At 45.4% G+C, this 26081-nt stretch overlaps 1 protein-coding gene across 1 annotated transcript in view; it reads right to left on the bottom strand.

Moving 5' to 3' along the window:
* E2F3 (E2F transcription factor 3) overlaps positions 1-26081 on the bottom strand; it is a 39828-nt gene that overhangs the window by 5483 nt on the left and 8264 nt on the right. Inside the window, exons 2-5 of the mRNA XM_040353786.1 lie at positions 20327-20438; positions 18850-19069; positions 11456-11614; positions 9021-9135 (exon numbers count right to left, since the gene is read on the bottom strand). Of these exons, the coding sequence (XP_040209720.1) occupies positions 9021-9135; positions 11456-11614; positions 18850-19069; positions 20327-20438 (606 nt within the window). The remainder of the gene's footprint in view (positions 1-9020; positions 9136-11455; positions 11615-18849; positions 19070-20326; positions 20439-26081) is intronic.

Raw genomic sequence — 26081 nt, 5'->3', positions numbered from 1 at the left:
AGGGAAGGCGTGTTTATACACACACACACACACACACACACACCTCTCCACGCTCTTCAGCTCCGGAGACCGATCGGGTCCGCGGGCATTTAACAATCACATACAGGTAGGTGATTGTGCCCAGACATGCCATTCTGCCGACGTATATCAGCGTTAGGCGGTCCTTAAGTGGTTAACACTTTCAGTCCAGCCTCCCAATAGCATCAAGAAATAGCAACTATTGAAATATACTAATATATTTAATTCTTTAGAGAGTCCAACTCTCAATGCAGCAAATGCGGGGGCGGAGTTAATGTGGGGCTGTGCTGGTTAGATGGTCATTCAGTACAAGGCACGGGAGGCGGGGCTACAGCATCTTAGACACACCTGCTGATCCCCCTTCCTCCCATGCCTGTGAACATTCACAGAGTCTCCCCGCATTGATGTAGTCCCAAGGGAGGGGGGGGGGGGGGAGCACACTGACTAAGGGCCCTATCAGACGTGCGGACCGTGTGTCTGCTTTTTCATCCATCCGTTTGCGGATGAAAAAGGGACATGCATTGGTCCCTATGTGATTGCAGGGGTGTCAGCGACCCGTAATCACCCGCCTCCGCAAAAATCCAATTTTGCAGACGGAAGAATGTCCCATTTTTTCTTCCGTTTGCGGATCGGATGAACAGACACACGGTCCGTGTTCATACGATCCCCCCATAGGGGAGAACGGAGAAAAGACAGGGCGGTTCTTGCCCAGTGTGCGGGGACCGTTTTGTCAGCCGCTGGCTCAGCGGGGATATATGGAGCAATCCCCGCTGAGCCTACGGACACATGGAGGTGGATCATTACTGATCCGCCCCGTGTGAAAGGGCCTTAACCCCCAGCCAGAACAGCTCGGATGATGTGGCAAGCTTACTGAGAAACAGGAAGTTAGAAATTCAAAACACACAGATCCATGTCCTGTCAGCAGTGAGGAGACTGAAGTGTGTTCCCAGTACACATCGATCATCTCCCCTTGTGAGTCCCCCTACAGTTAAAAACACCCTTTAGGGAACATATTTAAGCCCTTCAGCACCCCCTAGTGTTAATCCCTTCCCTGCCAGTCACATTTACACAGTATTCAGTGCAGTTTTATAGCACTAATCGCTGTGTAAATGGTTCCAAAAATGTGTCAAAAGTGTCCAGATATGTTCGTCGCAATGTCACAATAAAAAAAATAAAAACGCAGATCGCCGCCATAAATCTATTCCCTATTTTATAGATGCTAGAACTTTTGCGCAAACCAATCAAATAAGCTTATTGCGATTTTTTTTAACCAAAAAAAAAAAAAAAAGAATACGTATCGGTCTAAACTGAGGAAAAAAAAAAGTTTTCCAAAATTGTCGATCTTGTTTATAGCGCAAAAAATAAAAACCGCAGAGGTGATCAAATACCACCAAAAGAAAGCTCCATTTGTGGAAAAAATAAATAAAAAGCCTCAATTTTGTTTAGGAGCGACGTCGCACGACCGCGCAATTGTCAAAGTGAGACAGCGCTGAAAACTAAAAATTGGTCTGGGCAGGAAGGGGGTGAAAATGCCCTGTATCGAAGTGATTAATATAAAACATAAAAAAAAAAAAAAAAAAAAACACCCCACGATAATAGCTTTGCAGTGAGTTTTTTGCAATAGCGTTTATTTGATCTGCATACTATTTGTAGCTCTAGCCCAATTTTCAAACTCAGGTCAGCAATTACAGCCCATTTCTTCCATGACAGGTTTTGCACTTTACTACTGTATCAGATACTCTTGCATGATTTTTGGGAGAAAAAATAAAATAAAAGTCGGCTTATTTTTGGTAGGGGGGACAGATCCTCTCCAAGTCATTAAGGTTTTGAGGCCGACGTTTGGCAATTGGAACCTCTCACTCAGCTGCTCGGCGATGGTCTTGTAGTCTATTCCAGTGTCTGTCTACAATTTTGTCCGACATCCTTGGACAGCTCATTAGTCTTAGCCATGGTGGAGAGATTGGAATCTGATTCTGTGGACAGGTGTCTTTTATACAGGCAACAAGCTAGGATTAGGAACACTCCCTTAAAGAGTGCTCCCAATCTCAGCTCATTGCCTGTATAGAAGACACCTGGGAGAAAAATCTTGCTCATTGACAGGGGATCAAATACCTATTTGACTCATTAAAATGTATAACTTTTTTGAAATTTGTTTTTCCTGGAAATTTGTCATTCTGTCTCACTGTTAAAATAAACTTGCCATTAAAATTATAGACTGGTAAAAAAAAAAAAAAAAAAAAAAAAAATTGTCAGTGGGCAAATGTACAAAATTAGCAGGGAATAAAATACACCCCCCCCCCCCCCGTAGATTCACGCACACAAGGGTGATCCAGAACATGGGCTAAAACTGTGGCATTCCTTGTGTCAAGCTACGTCTGAACCAGAGACATCATAAGCATCCTACCTGGGCCAAGGAGGGGAAAGATAAATAAACTGAACTGTTGCCAAGTGATCCAAAAGTCATCTTTTTTGGATGAAAGTAAATTTTGCATTTTATTTGTAAATCAAGGTCCCAGAGTCTGGAGGAAGGAACAGGCACAGAATTCAAGTTGCATGAAGTCCAGTGTAAAAATTCCCAGTCAGTGATTATTCGGGGAGCCATGTCATCTGCTGGTGTTGGTCCACTGTGTTTTATCAAGTCAGTGCAGCCCTCTACTCTCAGTGAAGTTGATGAGGTTCTTAAGCAGGGGTCGGTAATATCCGGGCGCCAGGTCGCAATTGCGACAAGAAATTGTGACATGGCCGGTATTTGAGGCCGCGGATCCGGTGTCTCAGCGCGGCGGGGGCGCACGATCGCGGCGGGGCCACGACGGCCAGTAATTGAGGCCGCGGCTTTGTGAAGTACCAAGCTCTTCTTTCTGTGAGCTGGCTTGATACCCAACATATCACGCTTCAAAATTGCGTTCGCTCGTGGCATGCCGCCAAAATTTGACCCTTTAAAATCTCCATAGGCGACGTTTAAAAAAAAAAAAAAAATACCAGTTACACTTACGGTAGCTGTTTTTCTGTAAGTCTTACAGGACGGCACCTTGAGAGTAGACTGGCTCCACCTGACAGGAAACACAATCAGAAAGAGGTTTAAAAGCCCCGCCCCTCCCCGTGCACCTCAGTTAGTGATAAAGTAACCACCATAAGAGCACGGGAACCAGTATATAAAAATACAAACCATATAAATTCCTCAGGGTGGGAAATAGGCCTGCCGTCCTGTAAGACTTACAGAAAAACAGCTACCGTAAGTGTAACTGGTATTTTCTCAAGTCGTCTTCCAGGACGGCACCTTGAGAGATAAGCAAGTAACCCTCAGGCCTACCTTAGGGCGGGACAACTGCCTGCAGGATTCTTCTGCCAAACGTCAAGTCTTGGGGTGACAGAAGTTCCACTCGGTAGTGTTTGAGAAAGGTGTTCTGGCTTGACCACGTTGCTGATCTACAGATTTGTTCCACTGAAACTCCTGCTCTCTCTGCCCAGGAGGTTGCTATAGATCTCGTGGAATGTGCCTTGACTTTAGGTACTGTTTTGCCAGCTTTAATGTATGCTAATGAAATTGCCTGTCTTATCCACCTAGATATAGAGGCTCTAGATGCTTGGCAACCCTTTTTCTGTCCTGAAAAATTAATTAGCAAGTGAGATGAGCGTCTGAACTCGCTCACCCTTTCCAAATAACTTAACAAACAGCGTCTTACATCCAAACAGTGGAAGGTCTCTTCCCTTTCGTTCTGTGGATTTGCGCAAAATGAAGGAAGAATAATTTCTTGTGACCTATGAAATTTCGTTGCCACCTTAGGTAGGTACAGGGGATCCTGACTTAGGACTACCCTGTTTTCAAAAAGACGAAAATAAGGCTCTTTGATTGAGAGCGCCTGCATGTCTCCTATTCTTTTGGCCGTAGTAATAGCCAGAAGAAAGGAGAATTTAAATGTCAACAGCCTAACCGGAATGCTGTCTATCGGTTCAAACGGAGGTTTGGATAGATGGTCTAGAACCAAGGTGAGGTCCCAGGGGGGAACCCTGGAGATTTGAATAGGGGATAACCTATCCCTAGCCGACAGGAATCGCTTGATCAGCGGATCCAGGGCCAGCCTCTTGTCTAAAAAGTAGGACAAGGCGGCTACCTGTACTCTTAAGGTTCTTGTGGCTAGTCCTAGATCAACTCCTTCCTGGAGAAATTCCAGGATGACAGATATTTCAGGTAGTGGGGCTTGCCTGGCTGCACACCAGCGTGAAAAAACCCCCCAGGTCTAAGCATAGATTTTCCTAGTGACCTCCTTATGACTAGCCAAAAGGGTATTTATTACCTTCTCCGAACAACCTCTCCACTGCAGGTTCCACCTCTCAAGTACCAGGCCGTCAGACTGAAAAAGTCGGGCTCTGGGTGAAAGATCGGTCCCTGCCGCAGAAGGTCCACTCGGACCGGGAGAGGAAGGGGGGGGAAGAACTGACCAACGTTCTAACATTGGGAACCAAGCTCTTTTGGGCCACTGGGGAGCGATCAGGATCAGCTTCCCCCGTGAGCGACTCAGTTTCTGTAGGACCCTTGGGATCAGACTCAGGGGAGGGAAAGCATAGGCCAGCTGAAATGTCCAGGCCTGGGCCAACGCATCCACACCCTCCGATCCCTGATCCCGGGAGAGGGAGAAGAACCTTTCTACCTTCCTGTTCTTCCTGTTCGCGAAGAGGTCTATCTCTGGGTTGCCGAAACGATGTCGAACCCAGTCGAAGACTTCTCGATTTAATTCCCACTCCCCCTGGAGGATGGGTTGGCGGCTTAGAAAGTCCGCTTCTAAGTTTAGGACTCCCCTGATGTGGATTGCTGAAAGGGAGAGGACTCTCTGTTCTGCCCAACTCAGAATTTCTAAGGACAGCCTTAGGAGGGAACGGGACCTGGTGCCTCCCTGGTGATTTATGAACGCCACCGTGGTTGCGTTGTCGGAGAGAATCTGTATTTCTTGGTTTATGACTCTCTCCTCGAACGCCTCCAAGGCCTTCCCGACCGCTAATAATTCGCGGAAGTTGGAAGAGGACCTGCTCTGTTGTCGATCCCAGCACCCCTGGGCCTGGAGACCCGACATGTGGGCTCCCCACCCCCAGGAGCTGGCATCCGTGGTTATCCTGAGAGGATTTGTCTGGTTCCATGGGAGGCCTTCCTCCAAATTCTGAGGAATGAGCCACCACCCCAGTGTGCATTTTACTGACTCCGGGATGCTGACCCTGGAGTCTAGGGATGAGTCCTTCCCGTCCCAGGAGGAGAGCAGGAAGGCCTGCAGGGATCTGTAATGAAGCTGGGCCCATGGGACCGCTGGGATGCATGAGGTCATCAGTCCCAGTAACCTCATGATCTGTCTGAGGGAAATTTCTATTGACCCCATGACGGACCTGACCACTGACCCGAGTCTCTGGATCTTGTCCTCTGGAAGAACCAGCTTTTTCTCTATGGAATCTATCAGGAATCCCAGATACCTTTTTCTCTGTTCTGGGAGGAGAGAAGATTTTTCTCTGTTTACAATCCATCCCAAAGATTCCAGAGTAGTCAGGACGGTGGCCAGATCCGAGAGAAGGAGTTCTCGGCTGGGGTTGAAAAGCAGTAGGTCGTCCAGGTAGGGGACAAGGGAGATCCCTTTCAGATGTAGAAAGGCGACCACCTCTGCCAGGACCTTCGTGAAAACCCTTGGGCTGGAGGCCAGACCAAAGGGGAGTGCGGTGAACTGCCAGTGCTGAATCCCCTGAGGGGAGGCAATGGCAAATCGGAGGAACCTTTGATGGTCCCTGAAGACTGGGACATGGAGGTAGGCGTCCCTCAAGTCTATGGTTACCATAAAGACTCCTTCTAACAACAGTCCCTTGAGACTGTAAATGTTTTCCATGCGGAATTTCTTGTAGAGGAGAAAGGTATTTAAAGGTTTTAAATTTATGATCAATCGGAATTTCCCCGAAGGTTTGGGCACCATGAAAATATGTGAGTACACCCCCTGACCCTGTTGTCCTGGCGGAACTGGGATTATGACTGCCTGCTGAGCTAGATCTGTGACACTTCCCAGAAGGGCAGCTGCCTTGAGGGGATCTTGGGGTAGATGAGTGAGGAGAAATATTGGGGGGGGAAGTTGTCGGAATTCCAATCTGTAACCCTCCCTCACTATTTGCAGAATGTGAGGACTCCGTGTTATACTCTCCCAGGCTGGAAAAAATTGGGAGAGTCTTCCCCCGACTCTTAAGTCACTTGGAGTCCTTACCTGCGGGTTTGGGATCGGGGAAAAGGATACCCCCTTTTGGCTTATCCTTTCCCGCGATCCAACGCTTATTAAAGGCCGATCTTCGGTCAGAAGGTCGGTTTTTATTCTGGGGGCCTCGAAAAAATCTTCTCCTATTAGGTCTAGGTTTTGGGGGGAACCGTTTCCCCTTTTCTGAGGCCCTAGTTAGAGCTTGATCAAGCCCTGCCCCAAAGAGAAGCGTACCTTCAAAGGGCAGGGCACATAGACGGGTCTTGGAAGCAAGATCACCTTCCCACGTCTTGAGCCATACCGCCCTTCTGGCGGCGTTGACGAGAGCACCCGTCTTAGCAGAGGATCGGACTGTTTCAATCGATGCGTCTGCAAGATAGGCAACCGCACTGCCTATGACTGTAAGAGAATCTCTAATTTCTTTAAACTTGGAGGTCTGAGGTACATGCTCCAGAAGTCTGGTTAACCAGGTATCTGCATTCCTAGCGATGCAGGAAGAGGCTAAAGCGGGTCCAAGGGCGGCCGTATTAGCCTCCCAGGCCCTGCGAAGGGAGGTGTCTGCCCGCCTGTCTAAGGAATCCTTTAAGTTCCCTGCATCTTCAAACGAGAGGTCAGACTGCCTGGAGAGTTGGGCTAGAGATGCATCTAGTTTAGGAGTTTTAAACAAAGTATTTTCTAACTCCTCCTTAAAGGGACAGCGCCTCTTCCAGGTCTTGTAGTAGTTTCTTTTCAGGCTCAGCCCATTCCCTCAGAACTATATCTTTAAGAGACTGATGGACTGGGATAACCTTTGGCTGGGGTTTAGCTAAACCCTGGTACATTCTGTCCTGAGGTGACACCAGCTCTGCTGGCTGCTGGATCCCCTCAGAGGCATAGACAGCAGACCCCCCATGTCATCTGTAGAAAAAATATATTTGCCTGATCTGGCATCCTCATCCTCATAATGACTATCAACTACCCCATCTTCTGGAGCCTCTGAATCTTCGGTGTCAGATAGGAGAGACTCCCTAGCCCTGGAAACTCGTGGCACTGGGGTGGATGAGCTCTCTTGAGAAGAGGGGCCGGCTGCTATGGGCTCAGGATCCCTATTTTTTAAGGTGTCCTTAAATTCCTTTAATGTGGAGAGCATTTGGGATTGGACAGCTAGGAATTCTTTCATAATCAGGGAAGTTTCCTTTGCTGTCAATTTTTGTATGCATTTGGCACAAAGAAGTTTGGAGTAATCTGCAGCCAGCTTAATGCTACAGTTACCACACCTCTTGGTTTTGGAAGTGTGTTTTAGGGAGAGAATAGCAGCTTCCCCCTGGGCAGAAACCTCCTCCCCTGTAAGGGGAGAGAAAAAATATATCACAGTTCAAACATCAAGTGTGAGAGGAGAGGAGAGGAGAGGGGGGGGGGGGGGGGGAGGGAGAGGACCCAGTCCAATATGCCCCCCTGACATTCTGAGGCAGACTCACCCTTGGTGGTGTCCTCGGCAGCGGCTGCTAGCGAACGATCCTCGCGCTCCATAGCGAAGTCGTGTAGGCGCCACTCTCCTCCTTGCTGCAGTGAGAACAGCGAGGAGCCGACGCCGCTGGCGGCCGCCATTTTGGTGAAGACCGGAAGCGGAACCTCGTCATCACCGCGCGCCGCCTGTGACGCGGCGTCGACTGCTGGCTCCATTCGAAAATGTCCCCGGGAGGACAGTACACCGGAGCCACGCTGAGGAAGCCCTCACACCCGCCCAGCAGGTAAGGGGTCCTGGAGGAGAGGGAACATGGCCACATAGGAGTACTGGAATAGCCACTATCCCAGGGATTCCTACAGAAAGGAAAGAAGGGGGGTATTTGCAATCTTCCTCCCCCCCCCCTATCACACGGGGAAAACCCCCCGGGACAGGCATTACACCTTTAAGCTGAGGCAGGGACGGCCCCCAGGACCCACTGCTCAGTACCCGGAGGGGGACCACCAGCCCCAGGCCTTAGGTCTGATAAAAAAATAACAAACTGTTTCGCTGGTGGGAAACACAATCAATAACTGAGGTGCACGGGGAGGGGCGGGGCTTTTAAACCTCTTTCTGATTGTGTTTCCTGTCAGGTGGAGCCAGTCTACTCTCAAGGTGCCGTCCTGGAAGACGACTTGAGAAAAAAAATTCTACAGGTTGCATGTTTTGAGTTAGAGGAGTACTAGAGCTAGAATTATTGCTCTCGCTCCAACGATCGCCGCGATACCTCACGTGCGGTTTGAATACCGTTTACATATGCGGGCGCTACTCACACATGTGTTCGATTCTGCGCGCGGGCTCGTCGGGACGGGGAGCGTTTCCTGGCTCTTAACTTTTTTTTAGCTGGCTCCTAGATTCCAAGCAAATTTGTCAAACTCTGCTCTTAGGCATGTAGTCAGCTGTGTCCAATCAGCGGAGGAAGGGAGTCGTCTAAACATTGTTTGGGTAGTGTTGCAATTGTCAAAGTGCGACAGCAACGAAAACTGATAATTGGCCTGGGCAGGAAGGGGGTGAAAGTGCCTAGTATTAAAGCTGTTAAAGGACATGCTACCGATGGCTTGGTACCAGCATACCTTCAGAGGGCTACTGGTGTTCATGCTTCAACGGGGTCAGGGCTTTTCTGGCAGCAGAAGGACCTACCTACTCTATAGGTAACATTATGGCTGATCGGTGTACAAGCAAGACTCAAAAGCATTTTGAGAGCCAAAACAGATTCATTATTCCTAAATCTGTAGCAATCAAGAAAATGTTAATCCTATACACCACTATTCCATTAATCACTGATGTGTCCAGGCAACACTTACCTCGACAGGATCAGGCACTTCAAGTCTAGTTTCAGGGGGAGCTCTGACAACAATAACGGTTTGATCCTTAAGGCCACCAATTTTCCTTATATCTTGATAGGTTACATAGGCCAACGTAAGATAAATTAAGGAAAACAAATGGTCAAAATCTAAAAATAACTTTTTTTAACACCATTTCAAATATTTATAGCCTACTCCTATCAATCTAAGCATCCTTAAAGCTGCAAAAAATAAAAACACTTTGCATGGATGCCCACAAATTTACTTTCTTGAATTCTGTGACACCTAATCACCATGTCTGACAAGTAGGCATTGCTGTGTCAAAGAAATCAGAGGCTTCCTTGCTACAAAGGGCATAGGAGTTTAAAGAGGCAGAGTACAGGAATCACTGCTTGCAAGCAGCAAGGTACCATGGCATATGTAGTGCTTACAAATTGAAAGTAAACAAAAGCAGCTGCAAAGCATGCAGGGAATCCAGGAAGTTGTAGAAAGATGGCCAGCATACAGGCAGTACTCAAGAAAATAGGATTTTTTGTACTCACCGTAAAATCCTTTTCTCTGAAGTCCATGGACGGACACAGCTCCTTAAATCTTGACAAGTGGGTTATGTTCCCTGTTTACAGGAGAGGACTAGGCAGAAACATGTTAAATAGTTAAATACATGTTACATTAACAGAGTTGAACAGCCCCGCCCAGGGGGCGGTCCCTCCAGACATAACCCTCCTCACTGCAGCATGCAGCCTCAGTTCGTAACAAGCAGTACAAACCTAAAAAGGAGGGGTGGGAGCTGTGTCCGTCCATGGACTTCAGAGAAAAGGATTTTACGGTGAGTACAAAAAATCCTATTTTCTCTTATCGTCCATGGACGGACACAGCTCCTTAAATCTTGACAAGTGGGACGTCCCCAAGCAGTGTCAAAAAACGAGGGGTGGGAAATATATCAGTAAAAACAATTTTAACTTCACCCCAAAACAAGCAGAGCTCCTCAACGGAGGAGGTGCAACTTTAAACAGCCGCCGGCAAAAACTAGTGGCTGAAAAAAACATCATAAGATGCACTCACAGCAACCATGTAAATTCTGGAAAAAGCGTGAACGGACGAGCAAATCGCCACCTCGCACACCTGTGAGACCGACGCATGATGTCGAGAAAAAAAAAAAAAAAAAAAAACCCAGGAAGCACCAATTGCCCTGGTCGAAAGTGCCGTGACCGGAAAGGGGGGCCCGCCCCTTAGGAGCATAGGCCTGTATGACGGCCTGCCCGATCCACCGAGAAATGGTGGTCGACGAGACCGCCAGGCCCTTTTGTGGACCAGACACCGACACAAAAGAGAGTCAGAAGCTCCGAAATGGAGCCGTAGTAGGCTGGTATACCCGCAAAGCGCGTACCACGCCTAAAGTATGAAAGGCCGAAACCTCCTTCGGAAGAAGGGAAGGTCGCGGGCGCACCATCACCTAATCCTTATGGGGGATCAAGCATGGCGGCTTGCAAGACAAGACCGCCAACTCAGAAACCCCTCTAACAGAGGTAAAGGCCACTAAAGGGGCCACCTTCTGAGATAGTAAAGTAAAATAAAATAAAATTTCTCCTCAGGGCGCTGGGCCCAAAGGGAGCCATACGTCCTTCTCCTTTGCTAGGCAGAACGAAACTGAGGCTGCATGCTGCAGTGAGGAGGGTTATGTCTGGAGGGACCGCCCCCTGGGCGGGGCTGTTCAACTCTGTTAATGTAACATGTATTTAACTATTTAACATGTTTCTGCCTAGTCCTCTCCTGTAAACAGGGAACATAACCCACTTGTCAAGATTTAAGGAGCTGTGTCCGTCCATGGACGATAAGAGAAATTTGATTTTTCAAGTAAGCTTATATTAGATCAAATGAAAGTACTGGCCAGTAAATGGTGGATCTGAAACTGGAAGTGACAAAGCATAACTTCCGGTTTCATTGTTAAACATGCAATATCGAGGCATGGATTTGCCTTAACACTTTCCCTCCCCCTAGCTGGCCATTGTGGTCCCAGTAAGAGCAGGAGGGCCCAAGAACTACAGGGGGAGAGAGGGGGTGCAGGTACCGTGCCACTGGCTCTGTGAAAGTGACCGGCAGCTATGAAGCTACCGCATCACTTCAAGCTGTGAGCTGGCTAAACAAAAACCACACAAGCTGATGACTGCTTCTGCAGCTTGTGATTAAAAGGTTCACTCCTTGGAAGTACTATACATGAGCTGAAATAGTTTATACTGCTTTAATGCCAATATTGTCCAACATGATTCACCTGACAGAATAGAAAGACTAGTCACTATGGGCAACATATCCATGGGACTAATCACTATGGGCAACAGAAAAATTGACACTACATAAAAAGCTTTACATGTTACCTCAGTACTAGTTTGAAAAAATAAATAAAAACAAAAGAATAAAAACAAACAGAGAAAGGATATCTTTGGTTCTCAGAATCCTCAGTTAGAAGTTTCAAGTCTAGTGTGCAGCTCTGTATTAATTCATCTAGTTTAGCCTCTTCCTGGCTAAGTTCTGACAGTTCCTTGGATAGTCCTTGACACCGTACCATGTTGATTCCATCATCAGGCAAAGTGCAGCCCCTATAAGAGTACAATTTCATAACGAGTCAGATACATTTTTATTTCAACGAACCAGACAGAGTACCCAGGCTTTCGCTTTTAATTACTTGAGTACTGGCACAAAGAAAACCATTAAATGCATATTCACTTCAACCACCAAATTTGTTTACCTGTAAAATAATTTTCTTTGAGCTCACAGGACACATGGGTTAGGCTGCTGCCCCCATTTAAAATGGATAAAAAAAAAAATCAAATAAAAAAACGAAACAAAAGTAGAGTTCTCCTCCCAGCTCATCTAAAACTGTTTTGTTACAAGTAATGTCGTCTGTGTCCTGTAATGTACTTCAAGGATTTTACAGGAAAACCAAAAATTCCTAATTTACCAACAGTACATCATGAGACACAGCGGCATTAAAATAAGGCATAAATACATGGACGCCCCAAAGCAAAAATCAGTCTGAGGTGAGGGCAACACCACAACTAGCCCAAATCCCCAGAGGGGGAAACCCCCTATAAAGCCACATACATGACCTTTCATCTGCAGAAGCTGAATGGCCAAGGAAGCACTGACACTCCTTTACCCTGGAAAGGAGACCAACTTGATCCCGTTGCCCTGAGAAATTAGCTGTACAACACACCTTGAAATGGTGGCGTTTAAAGCTGCCCGACCCTGACAAGGTCCTTCAGGCAGAATGGACAGGATTGAACAAAAAGAGAGGGTGCACCGGTATAGTGCATTATACTCAAAAGTAATCCAACATATAAAAAAGGTGGTAACTGAGCTTCACAAATGTGCTTTGAATCTAGGAGCCAAATAAAAAAAAACACTTACAGGTGGAACATGTTCACGAAGATGAACGTCTCCTTTACCTTTTGGCCATCTATTTTTTTTTCACGAATGCAAAACAATCATTTTGGGCCTGAAAAATCACAGAAAACCCTAAACACATCTTTTATGAAAGCAGACACCCTAAAGAATAAAATAGTCTTAGCTTCAATTTCTGAATCACACAATATTACTGTAAACTTTCAGTGGAGAAAAGTTAGAATTTGCCAGAAAACACTGTTGAAGGTGAATTTTATACCAAGTGAATCCAAGCCTTCCAAATGCAATGCTACACTTTCCTGAAGGTTGGCTTTCAAGCCCTTAAGAATAGGAATCAGTATCTAAAACTCCCAGGTCTTAGGTCCTGGACTTCAAAAAGTCCTCTAACTCTAAGGGCCAGTTAACACCACATGCAGTGTGTTTTTTCTTGCATCAAAAAAACATGGAAAGTAGGTTATATGTTTTTCAATGGCATAGTTCACACCAGTGCTTGCAGGAGCTAAGAAGTAGAACATGCTGCATTTTTCATGCACTGGACTGTACTTGAACATGGTAAAAAGCATCAAAAATGCACTGGCACACACATGTCCTTATTTAACCCCTTAGGTCCCTTTCACACGTGCAGACCGTATGTCCGCTTTTTCATCCATCCGTTTGCGGATGATAAAGGGACATACATTGGTCCCTATGAGATTGCGGGTGTCAGCGGATAAAAATCCACTGACAACCGATCTCGTCCACCTCCGCAATGATCCGATTCTGCAGATGGAAGAAAACCCTATTTTTCCTTCCGGCTGCGGATCGGATTATCAGACATACGGTCCATGTTCATCCGATCCCTCCATAGGGGAGAGCGGAGAAAAGACAGGGCGGTCCCTGCACAGCGTGCGGGGACCGCCCTGTCATCCGCCGAGTCAGCGGGGATCAACGAAACTTTTTTCCCACAAATAGGGCTTTCTTTTGGTGGTATTTGATCACCGCTGCAGTTTTTATTTTTTGCGCTATAAACAAATATTGCATTTTTCAAAATTGACGTTTTACTTTTTGCTATAAATATCCCGCCAAAAAAAAAAAATATATAAATAATGGCTGTAGGTGTGACGTCACCGATCATAGTTCCCTATATCACGGAACAGATGACCAGTGTCACTGCCACAGTGAAGAGTGGGGAAGGTGTGTTTACATACACACATCCCTCACCGTTCTTCAGCTCCTGTGACCGATCACGGGACACCCGCAGTCACGGTGCTTCGGACAGGGTCACATGCAGGTCAGAGCTGAAGAACTGGGAAAGGCAAGTGTAAACAAACCTTTCCCGTTCTTCCTAGTGAAGGTCACTGATCGTCGTTTCCTATGACAGGGAACAGACTATCAGTGATGTCACACGCCAAGCCACGCCCCCACACAGTAGTAATCACTCCTTAGGAAACACTTAACCCCTTCACTGTCATTTTCACAGTAATCAGTGCATTTTTTTAGCACCGATAGCTGTAAAAATTACAATGGTCCCAAAATAGTGTCAAGTGTCCGATGTGCACGCCATAATGTCGCAGTCACGATAAAAAAAAAAAAAAAAACTGATCGCCGCCATTACTAGTAAAAAAAGAAATTCATAAAAAAGCCAAAAACTATCCAATTTTGTAGGACGCTATAACTTTTGCACAAACCAATCAATAACTTATTGTAATTTTTTTTACTAAAAATATGTAGATGAAAACGTATCGGACTAAACTGAGGGAAAAAAAGTTTATATTTTTTGGGGGATATTATAGCAAAAAGTAAAAACTATTGATTTTTTTTCAAAATTGTCGCTCCATTTTAATATTGTTTATAGCGCAAAAAAAAATGCAGGCGACCAAATACCACCAAAATAAAGCTTTATTTGTGGGGGAAAAAAAAAAAAAAGTGGAGGGGAACTGACTCATTGGTTGTGCCAGTGTTCAATCACCTCTGGTAAGCATATAACCCATTATGTAAAGACAACCTGTGTCCCGTGGTGTATGATATTAAAAGAAAAAAAAGGGGTGGGGGGCTGGGATGCACTGGAACACATCAAAAACACACATTTAGAAAAGCATCTGGAATGCATCCGACCTGCGTTTCTATGGTGTGAAACGCAGTTTCAGCTGGAAAAGGCCAAGTCTATGACGTTCGCATATGCCATCGTGGTTGACTGAACACCCTCCACCTTTATAATAGGGAAGGAGTTAAAGTGGATGTGTTTAGCATGGGACCTGTGAAACCGTTGAAGTAAAATCCTTGAGACCTCTGACAGCTGCATTCACCCCTTTGTGGCCGTATGTCTTTCCAGGGCCACAAAGAAAACCACACTTTGTGGATCTGAAGGTATTCAAGTGCATACTGTGAAAGAAAGGAATAAATTCCAGCTTGTATACTCTAGACCAGGCATCTCCAAACTACAGCCCTCCAGCTGTTGCAGAACTATATTTCCCACGAGGCATTGTAAGACTGACATTTACAGACATGTTGGGAATAGTTCCTGAACAACTGGAGGGCCATTATTTGAGACCCCTGCTCCAGACCATGGGTCTAGAGTAGACCATGTGGCCCTAAAGCTGTTGCAGAACAACAAGTCCCATGATGCATTGCAAGTTTGACTGTTACAAGCACGACTCCCAAAGACAGAAGCACGACTCCCAAAGACAGAAGCACGACTCCCAAAGACAGAAGCACGACTCCCAAAGACAGAAGCACGACTCCCAAAGACAGAAGCACGACTCCCAAAGACAGAAGCACGACTCCCAAAGACAGAAGCACGACTCCCAAAGACAGAAGCACGACGGGACTTCTAGATCTGCAACAGCTAGTGAGCCACAGGTTGAGCACCCATGTTCTAGACAGCAATGTTGCCAAAAAGGCCCTTAGGCATCCCCATTCATGAGCGAAGGCTTCCAGTGCTTGTGAAACTGGGTTGTGCTTTTATTTGGAACCCAAGACTAGATGTTTATATTGCAAGAGGAGATTCTTTTTATAAAGATGCTACTGGATTCCCAAGTGTGCTTTTGCTTCCATAAGAGGCATGAGAATGCTTCCCCCTTCTAGTTATAGAGGTCCAGGTTTGAACAAAATAAAGCGTCTGACCTCAAAAGGGCAGCCACGCAACATGCATCTTGTTGTGAAGTTATGCCAACCAACACCTAATAGGAGCCTTCTTGTGCGGATTTACTGTCCACTTGTGAAAGCTGCCATAATGGAATCCTCCAATGCATCTCATAAAGCTCAGGGCTCTCTGAAAAAGCTCTCATTAGCTGTCAAATGGCAGGATCCTCCAGAGCAGTCTTTAGAATTGGGCATCTGCTTTGCTCAGAACGTAAATACTTGTTGGAACTTCATACTTTTACAGCAGCCACCACTAGAAAGAATGATGCCTTAACCGCTTGAGGGCCGTCCGCGCCATATATACGTCGGCAGAACGGCACAGATAGGCATTATCACGTGCTCGCAACCCTGCCGCCTTCCTAAGTCAGACCGTGGGTCCGGTGGACTCGATCATCTCACGGAGGTATAGCGCAGGGAGATGCTTGTGTGAACAAGCATCTCCTTGCTCTACCTAGTGAGAATGACACTGATCTCGGCTCCGTGTACTCTGGGAGAGATTGGTGTCATGTGACAGAGTCCATCCCCCCTACAGTTAGAAACACAATGCAGGGAACACTTAACCCCTACAGCGCCACCTAGTGGTTAACCCCAGCACTGCCAGTGTCAGTTTCACACTAACCAGTGCATTTTTATAGCACTGATCGTTGTAAAAATGACAATGGTCTCCAAAAATGTGTCCCCCATAATGTCGCAGTCATGGAAATTTTTTTTTTTTAAAAAGGCCATAAAACTATCCCCTATTTTGTAAACGCTATAACTTTTGCGCAACCCAATCAAACGCTTATTGCGATTTTTACCAAAAATATGTAGAATATGCATCGGCCTAAACTGAGAAAAAAAACTATTTTTATATATATTTTTTGGGGGATATTTACCGTATTATAGCACAAAAAATTGAATTTTCTCTCAAAATTGTCGCTCTATTTTTTGTTTATAGCGTAAATTTTTTTTTTTTTTACCGCAGAGGTGATTACTACCAAAAGAAAGCTCTATTTGTGGGGGGGGGGGAGTCAATTTTGTTTGGGAGCCACGTTGCATGACCGCACAATTGTCAGTTAAAGCGACGCAGTGCCGAATAGCAAAAAAGTGACCTGGTCTTTGACTGGTCCGGGGCTGAAGTGGTTAAAGTACATTTTCAAAACCTAATCAGTGTCTCTTAACCACTTCCCGACCGTTGCATGTAAATGTACGTCCACAGAATGGCACGTACAGGCAAATGGGCGTACATGTACGCCCTTGCCTTCTAGCGGGTGGGGGGTCCGATCGGGACACACACACACAATTTAAATGCATTTTTTGCTGTGAAAATGACAATGGTCCCAAAAATGTGTCAAAATTGTCCGCCATAATATCGCAGTCACGAAAAAAAAAAATAAAAAAAATCACTGATAGCCGCCATTAGTAGTAAAAAAAAAAAAATAATAAAAATGCAATAAAACTATCCCCTATTTTGTAAACGCTATAAATTTTGCGCAAACCAATCGATAAACGTCTATTGCGATTTTTTTTTTACCAAAAATAGGTAGAATACGTATCGGCCTAAACTGAGGAAAAAAAAAAATTTTATATCTGTTTTTGGGGGATATTATAGCAAAAAGTAAAAAATATTGAATTTTTTTCAAAATTGTCGCTCTATTTTTGTTTATAGCGCAAAAAATAAAAACCGCAGAGGTGATCAAATACCAACAAAAGAAAGCTCTATTTGTGGGGAAAAAAGGACGGCAATTTTGTTTGGGAGCCATGTCGCACAATTGTCTGTTAAAGCGACGCAGTGCCGAATCGCAAAACCTGGCCTGGGCATTTAGCTGCCTAAAGGTCCGGGGCTTAAGTGGTTAAAGACACACCCCCAGGACCATCAGGATCTTATTTAAAACAGCTGGCAAGCTCAATTATTTTTTGTAGAAGTCTCTCTTCATGGGGTATTGGTAACCAAACCATTTGTGGCAAAACCCGGGACACACACGATTCAGGTAGTGGCAACTTAAGCCCTGTAAGGCTCCGAAATGTTGCTTCTGCTGAAACAATGTGATCGCTGAATAAAGTTTAGAAAACAATGGTAGGGGCCGACCGATAATTTTGTTTTAAAAGAAAATCGGCATTGGCTGATTATTGTGTGGGATCAGAAGCAGGGGCGTGCTGGGGGAAATGCCCCCCCATTCTAAACGGCTATAACGGCCGCTGTTTAACGATCCCCCCCCCCCCCAGTGGAGGAAGTCTGCAGCTGTGGACGCCGATAGGCTGTTACTGGCCGCACAGCATTCTGGGGTTTGTAGTGTGGAAGCAGAGTCGGGGCACGCAGCACATCAGGAGACAAATGGAGCTCTCCTTGGCCAGGCGAGGGGACGGAACAGAGCCGAGCGCTCTGCTGGTGGGCACTGACATTCTTGAGCTGTACTGTGGGCACTGTACTGGTGGGCATTAGGGAAGTGGAACTGATGGACACTGACAGGCTGAACTGGTGGGCACTAACAGGCTTCACACCACCTCTCCACCCTAAATAATAACCTCCTCCCACCCTAGATTTGCTGAGATGAAGGAGGGAAAAAAAAAAATAAAAATAGGCCTAAAATAATCGGCAAAATATCGGCCATCGGCCGCCCCAATTTCTAAATATCGGCATAGGCCAGAGAAAAACTCATATCAGTCGACCTTTAATCAATGGTGTGCTGGCGACGTTCACTCACCCACACTAGAAAGAACGCCTGAAATCGGTCTATAAATATCTGGAGATCATTTCTCATGTGATAAAGCAAGAGGGTTGTACCCCATAAAAACTGTGGGAATATCAGATAAGGGCTGGGATTCAGAGCCATTTTGACCAATAGGAGTTCCATTGCAAAGCAAACTTTGCATGTGGGGGGGGGGGGGGGGGGGGGCAGACGGACATCCCTAGCTGATAGACAAATCTGGTAGCCCACACAAATCTGGTAGCCCACACAAGAATGTAACCCACAAGAATGTAACCAAGAAGGAAGCGGCCACTCAGCTGAGAGGTGCATTAGCCTATGCCAAAACACTAAAGTGGAAGCGCTTAGCTGTCATAGGACCCATTTCGGCTTAATCCCACCCCGAACCTGGGCCATAGTGACAGACAGTCAGTTAGGGGATATCCTCGACAGTAAGCTATGTAGGCACAGCCAACTCACATAAAAAGGAGCATGTGAAGCATTGCCACAATATTGTATGCTGGGACACAGTCCAGCAATTAGTACAGCTGATGGTGTGAAGCAGCCATCAAGCCGTTATGGGAGAATAGACCCTGAACTTGTCCGATTTTCAGACTGCATTATCAGGAATTGAAGATACTTACATCCATTGGATATTATTTTTTGATTTCTTTTTTATGAGATGAATGCCTTCTAATACATTTGTAATGTCATAAATTCTTCTTTTCTGCACTTTAAGGACGTCTGCAGCTCGGTTAAGGTCCACAACTCCATCAGAGGACTGGCTGAGTAGCTGAATGAATTTCTTTGTCAGGAGCCCAAGTGAAGTGTCATAACGAGTCTTTTCCAAGGGAGACTTTGGAGCTAAACCAAACATAGAAGAGTAAACATTTTAGATGTCAAATGAACATGAAACCTTGCATCCTGAAAAAGACAAAAATGTAGTATCTACTTCATCTATTATACCGAAGATTCACTGGGCATTTGCCAGAGTAATAACCAATACTCAAGATGAATGCTTAGACTTATATTAGATAAAACAAATACGTACAATGAGCAGAAGATTTAAAGTGGAGTTCCACCCATAAATATAACATTACATCAGTAGTTTTAAAAAAATGTCATTAGTCCTTTACGAAAAATTTTTTTTTTTTTAGATGCCTTCAAAGTGTTGTTGCTAGGCAGAATAGTTAATCTTCCCACTTCCTGCACCTAGGTGCTTAATGCTTCCTAACCTACACCGCACAGACTCCTGGGAATGTAGTGGGTGCAACTTTGGGGAGTGCAGAGACTCCTGGAGTCTCAAAGAATCATGTGACTTGGACCCTGATCTGACACTGCTTGTGCAGCACTGAGCATGTGCAAGATCTGCAAGGCTGAAATCCAGGAAGTCATACAGTCTGGCTTCATGATGCCCACACTTAAAGCGGGGGTTCACCCTTAGAGGGCACTTTTCCCCCTTAGATTCCTGCTCGTTATTACTAGGGGAATCGGATATTTATTTTAAAATATGTGCAGTACTTACCCGTTTACAAGACGCATCCTCTCCGTCGCTTCCGGGTATGGGCTTCGGGAATGGGCGTTCCTTCTTGATTGACAGGTTTCCGAGAGGCTTCCGACGGTCGCATCCATCGCGTCACGATTTTCCGAAAGAAGCCGAACGTCGGTGCGCAGGCGCAGTATAGAGCCGCACCGACGTTCGGCTTCTTTCGGCTACGAGTGACGCGATGGATGCGACCGTCGGAAGCCTCTCGGAAGAATGTCAATCAAGAAGGAACGCCCGCTCCCGAAGACCCATACCCGGAAGCGACGGAAGAAGATGCAGCTCGAAAACGGGTAAGTACTGCACATATTTTAATATAAATAGCCGATTCCCCTAGACCGAACGAGCAGGAAGCTAAGGGGAGATTTTTATTTTTTTTTTAAATGGGTGAACTCCCGCTTTAAGATGGCCCAGTCAATTTCTATTTGATAAAGTGTCTAAATGCTGTAACAACCTAACAAAACGGACCTTAGTTTACAGACTAACTTTACTAGAATACATTAAGCTTGTGTATTACAGGGGTATTTATATTTAAAAAGTGAAATTGTGGCCGGAACTCCGCTTTAAGAACAGCTTACTTTTTGGACTATCTGGACAAAGTACAGATGCCCTTCCTTTGCCTTTTGGTGTTTTTAGTCCTTCAGAAAGATACTGTTGACTTCCATCTCCAAGTTCCAGCCGCCGCTTAGCCTGCAAAAAACAGATAAAGAACAAATTCAGAACAGTGATAAATACACTACAAACATCAACATACTGCTTAATGATCTAAAAGTCGTGTGTTGCCAATTATATCCCTTCAGAAAGTTAGCCCCCCATTCCTATTACGGTAAGTGTTATGCATTACTGGTGGTTATATAGCATTAAAACTGTAGTCTAATGAAAGCCGTCTAGCAAATTCTAGCCTCTCGCTACATTGCTGTGGTAAGAGCCCTCATTGAAGCTTGACGTCATGGTTACTTTCACACTGAAAGCACCTGGCGTTAGTGGTAAAGCGCCACTAGTTTTAACCCCCGCTAGCGGCCGAAAGGGTTAAAAAACGTCTGTTAAAGCGCTGCTAGCACATTTTCCAGGTGCTTTGGCAGTCCATTCATTTCCCCCCCATTTTGGGAGTGTTGTATACACCGCTCCCAAACCTGCTGCTTGCAGGACTCAAGCGCACCGCTCCAGTGTGAAAAAATTCAGGCCCACACTGGAGATTCACGAGAGGCGCTTTACAGGTGCTATTTTTAGTGCTAAAAAGCGCCTCAGTGTGAAAGGGGTCCAAGTTCCACAGAATTACTTCTGTCCAGAGGGAATCCTTTTGGGCAGGGAATGACGTCTAGCAGAGATCAGCTTCCAAGTCATGCTTAAGTATCAAAGCAACAGAATTAGGGGTGCACAGAGGTTGGCCCCGCCCAAAGTAACAAACATTTCCTCTTAAGCAGAACAAAACTCGATCACTGGTTCACATTAAAATCTTCAGCTGCCAAAGCAGGGGTACAATTCATTTTGAATAGAGCATAACTCGGCAAGTCTGTTTACATGCGATTGGACACAGCTGATCACATGGTAAAGAACCGCTATGATTGGCCCCTTACCCAACCCATGCCCCAAGGACACAGCCGTCAGTGTGCAGTTTAGGGGGAGGGAATCTGGTCTATAGACAATCCCTCAGAACTATAGTACACTGCTATAGCGTGGTACTAAAGTTGTTAAAGTGGGGGAGGGGCGCTGCAACCAGGGTAGTTTGTCTTTGATTGCTTTGTTTCCTTTTTGTTATCTTTTTTCCTTTTTCAAGGTGGAATGTAATGTATAATGACATGTTTTCTGTTGATGTGGTTGTATTGATGAAATGGGAAAATATTTAATGAAGAAATATAATAATATTGACGGATGTAGACATGTGAAAGAATAAAAACTTTAACTTTTTTTTTTTTTAGTGGCTGTAAACTCCCATGATAGTTTATTTTACGGGGCAACAGTGATGGGCATTGTGGAAGAATCAGCTTCACACAGACCATGGTAATGGAGGAGAAGGCGATAGAGACTGCAAATGCCGATTTTATGAAATCTATAATGCCGGCATCGCCGATCCGGCCAATCACAGCGCCAGAGCAGCGATACCTGGAAGTAACCTTCCGGAGAGATGTCTGCGGGCGGAGGACGGCTTCGATCTAAGGCAATTCATAATGAGCTAGTATGCTAGCCATACTAGCTCATTATGCCTTTGTCTTGCAGGTATTTATTATTTTTAAAACATTTCTGGGTTTACAACCACTAAGTACCAGAAGGATTTACCCCTTTTAATTACCAGGCCATTTTTTTGCGATACTGCACTGCGTCACTAACAATTATGCGGTCGTGGGATGCTGTGCCCAAAAGTGAAAATGTCCTTTACCCACAAATAAAGCTTTGATGGCATTTGATCACCTCTGTGGTTGGTTTATTTTTTTGCCCAAAAAAAAAAAAAAAAAAAAAGAAGAAGAAGTACTTAATATCACACTTGCAAATAAGCCTCTAAAATTGCCTGGCTACACTTAATACTAAGGCTTCCCATACATTATACAATATTTCAGTACCATTCTTTACTTTTACCAAAATTATATAATAGGAGGTCATATCTGAACAGTTTCAATTTGTATGCAATCAGGCAGGCCCTTGTAATACATAGTTGAAGGTAAATCTAAAGGAAATTGCACAAGAACATTGTACAATGTATGGCTATAGCTTCACATTTAATGTAAGACTTAGAAATGCACAATGCCTCGAGTTTCCTCTGCAGATATCCTTACTCTGCACTTTACTTTTGACAAGAACAAACAGTTGGCTGACAAAGCAGACAACATGCTACAAAACGTAAACTAGGCCTCTACTACATCAGTCAAGCCAGTACATGTTCAATTTGCATCACACAAAATGGATGTTGCAGGGGAAAGACTCCCATCTGTTCTTAAAGTGAAGCTTTAGTCAGAAAATTGTAATCAGGCTGGCACCATGTGCAGGTATAACTATGAAAACATTAAGGGCCAGTTCACACCAGACGCAGTTCCATGCGCATTTTTTCGGCAGTAAAAATGCATGCACTGTTTTCCATTTATTCCAATGGCTCTAGTTCACACCATGGAGAAACTGGCTGCATGGTGTGAACTAGAGCCATTAGAATACATGGGAAAACACTGTGCATGCATCTTGTGCAGAAAAAAAAAGCACATGGAACTGCATCTGGTGTGAACTGGCCCCATTAAAAAAAAAAAAAAAAAAAAAAAAAATCCAGTAATAAACTGCCTCCCACATGCTCAGTAGGCACTGAGCAAAAAGTGTAGAAGCCGATCTGCGACAGCCTAAATATTTACTGCTGCTCAGAACTCTGGGCTTTAACAAAATGGCAGCCTCCAGCAAGTAGTAACAGGAGTTATGCTGGAGGAAAATTACAGCACACAACAATTTTGGTATCATTTGTAATGTGGAATGTATGTTCCTTGCTTAACATTTTTTATCAAGGCGTTATAGGTGAAGTTCCACTTCAATGGTTTACAACAAAGCTGGGTATTGCCTAAAGAAAACCAATCCAGGTTCTAGTTTGTTACAGAAAATGAAAGCAAACCCACCTTTGGTACTAGTTAGGAAGTGACGAAACTACTAACCGATTAATCGATCGTAAAAATAGTCAACCATTTTCATAATCTATTAAAACGGCCAGCCAATTCGTTGTTTGGCCATCAGGAAATAGAGTGCAGCACACATACAGCTCAGTACACCATCCATACATGTCAGTAAGTGCCTGAGAACTTGTGAATGTGAGGAGCAATGCCTCATGGGACGTGTAGTCCTGGCAAGATGTGAGCAGTTCAAAAGGCAGGGTTTTAAAAAGGGACAGTGCTGAAAATCAGCTTGGGCAGGAGGGGGGAGGGTAAGTGCCTGGTATTGAAGTGGTTAAAGGCAGGGAAGATCAGCATCTAAATCCAGAGAAGGTAGAAGCTGACTGGGGGGAATACAAGGCCTTGCAATTACATTTAAAGTATTTTACCAGTACTGTGGCTTATATTTAAAATGATCGTATCCTTGGGGGGGGGGGGGGGGTTAAATGCACCCGCACACGTCTCCTGTGTTTCTCAGCGTGGGTGGTTGCAGGTACAGACCCACAGTGACCATATCGGTCGATATTTAGCCATTTTGAAGAAATCGGCATCGGCCGATGTGTAGCTTTACCCGGCCCGCAGGGCCGCCAGCAGTACTGACCAGGGCCCCGCTCCTGCTACAGCATGTGAAATTCATTCTTCACCCGCACGCTGCCGGTCACTATATCGAAGGGAAGGGGAAAGTTTCACTGGCACCGTACCGCCCCCCTCCCCCAGCAGGCTGTAGCAGAGGAACAATATACTACTTCATTAGCATGTCAAAAGCCAACTAGTAACTTCCCCCCAGCAGGTGATCGTGGCCAGCACTAGCTAGCTCCTCTTTCCTGCTAAGGAGGAGCGGGCTGGCTGCTTCTATTTTTCTTATTATGCGATTGGCTGATCAGCGTCTATATGCATGCACCTAGCCCTATCAGGTGCATGCAGATAGATACCAGCATTAATGGAGGTCACAAAGATTTAATGTGTGCTACTGTGCCCCCCTGCAAACCTGGCTGAGGCCAACAAGCTGGCATTGAAAAAATGGATGAGGATGACTTTGGGTGGATAGGATTGTTACATTGTGGAGATGCTCTTCACAATGTAACTCATCGTCATCCCCACCCAGCACCAGCCACCACGCATCCACCCCTCTCCACCACGCATCCCCAGCACCATCCAAAAATTGGCCTAAAATATCGGCTGCAAAAATCGGCATCATATATCGGCCATCGGCTGCACCGATTTCTAAATATCGGCCAGAGAAAAACCCATATATCAGTTGACCTCTAGTGACCATCACCCACACAGATGTGAACCATGCTGCCTAAATGGGAACTGAAGACATGCTTCTGTGTCCATGTGAATATATGGCTGGAACTTACAGCACAGGAACAGCCAGTAAGGAGAAACAGAAGCAGTTGCTGATGCCATGTCAAGATGAGCAACTGGATTGGGGATTTCTGGGTTATTCCAGGGAGCTGGGGTGGGTAAGACTATTGTACGTTCCATTCGACCCTAAATAATGAAAAAAAGACGGACTCATCCAAAGCCGGTCACTGTTCTTACCCAATTTCTAGTGTTGCCATCTTGTTATAGCTATGAAGCCAGAAAAAATGTCAAGTTTCATAATCTGGCCTTGAAAAGCAGTTTTGTCCCCCTGAATGGCATGGTTGGAAATGGTCTATGTGTCACTGCAGTGTTTTCTGCATCCATTGCCATAATCCCCTTTTTTATAGTCCAAGTTACAGTGGGACAAAGGCAGCCAGATCATAGAGTGGCATTTAGGACTCCTTCACACGGGTGCCTACCTGAATATGTATAGCAAATTCCTGCAGCGGTGATCACTTGTGTATGCAAACAGCTGAAACCACGCCTGTACAAATGAATGCCAGCAGATAGAGCAGCCAATGTACATACCCACACCCCCAGCCGTTGCCCGCTGTTATAGACAGATTAGCAATCCAGGATTGGACACCCCCCCCCCCCCCCCCCCCAACTCCTGGGTGTAAAAATTCAAGCGAAAAGCAATGGCTCTCAGCTACAATAATGAATATTCCTGCCACTGGAAACCGCTATATGTACATAACGGCTTGTGTGGATGAGGCCATAGAGAAGTCTCAGAATAAAGGAAAGGGATGGCATGGCACTCAGGACATCCAAAATAGTATTTCTTTATTAAATGCATGTACAAAATTGCGAAACAGCCTAGGCATTTTAGACGTTAGTCCTTAGCCATGAGGTGTCAGCAGCCTCAAGTTCTGAGCACTGGGCAGCGCTTTAACTTTTTCCATAGAGAAATCCTACGGGTAAAACAAAAAAAAAAAAGAACTAATTAAATATGCTGGTCAAGCGAATATAGAAACACTTATCGATTGCATACAAGACTAGGTCCACATCTATGTGGCTTGTGCGAGGCACGTTTGCACAGCAGCCCACCCATTTGAATGGGTTGCTGTGCCTGCGTTTCATGCAGGAAAAGGTTCCGGCACTTTTTTTTTTTTTAATGCAACCAGAGGGAAATAGCATGACACTCTTGCACCAGGCCATTTCCAAGCAAGTGAAGATTCACTGCCGTTTCAGATGTGAAAGGGTGCCTTTAACCTCTTCCCGCAGGCACCCCCTGGCCCTTTAAGAGGTTCTGAATGCCAGGAGGCGGAGGCAGGCATTCCAGTCACATGACAGCTGTGATTGGCTGTTACATGATTGGAAAGCTCCCGATCACAAGTATGCATTGGGA

This window comes from Rana temporaria, chromosome 5 (assembly GCF_905171775.1).
Source record: "Rana temporaria chromosome 5, aRanTem1.1, whole genome shotgun sequence".
NCBI classification, from domain to species: domain Eukaryota; kingdom Metazoa; phylum Chordata; class Amphibia; order Anura; family Ranidae; genus Rana; species Rana temporaria.
This window is presented reverse-complemented; position numbering and strand designations above follow the sequence as displayed.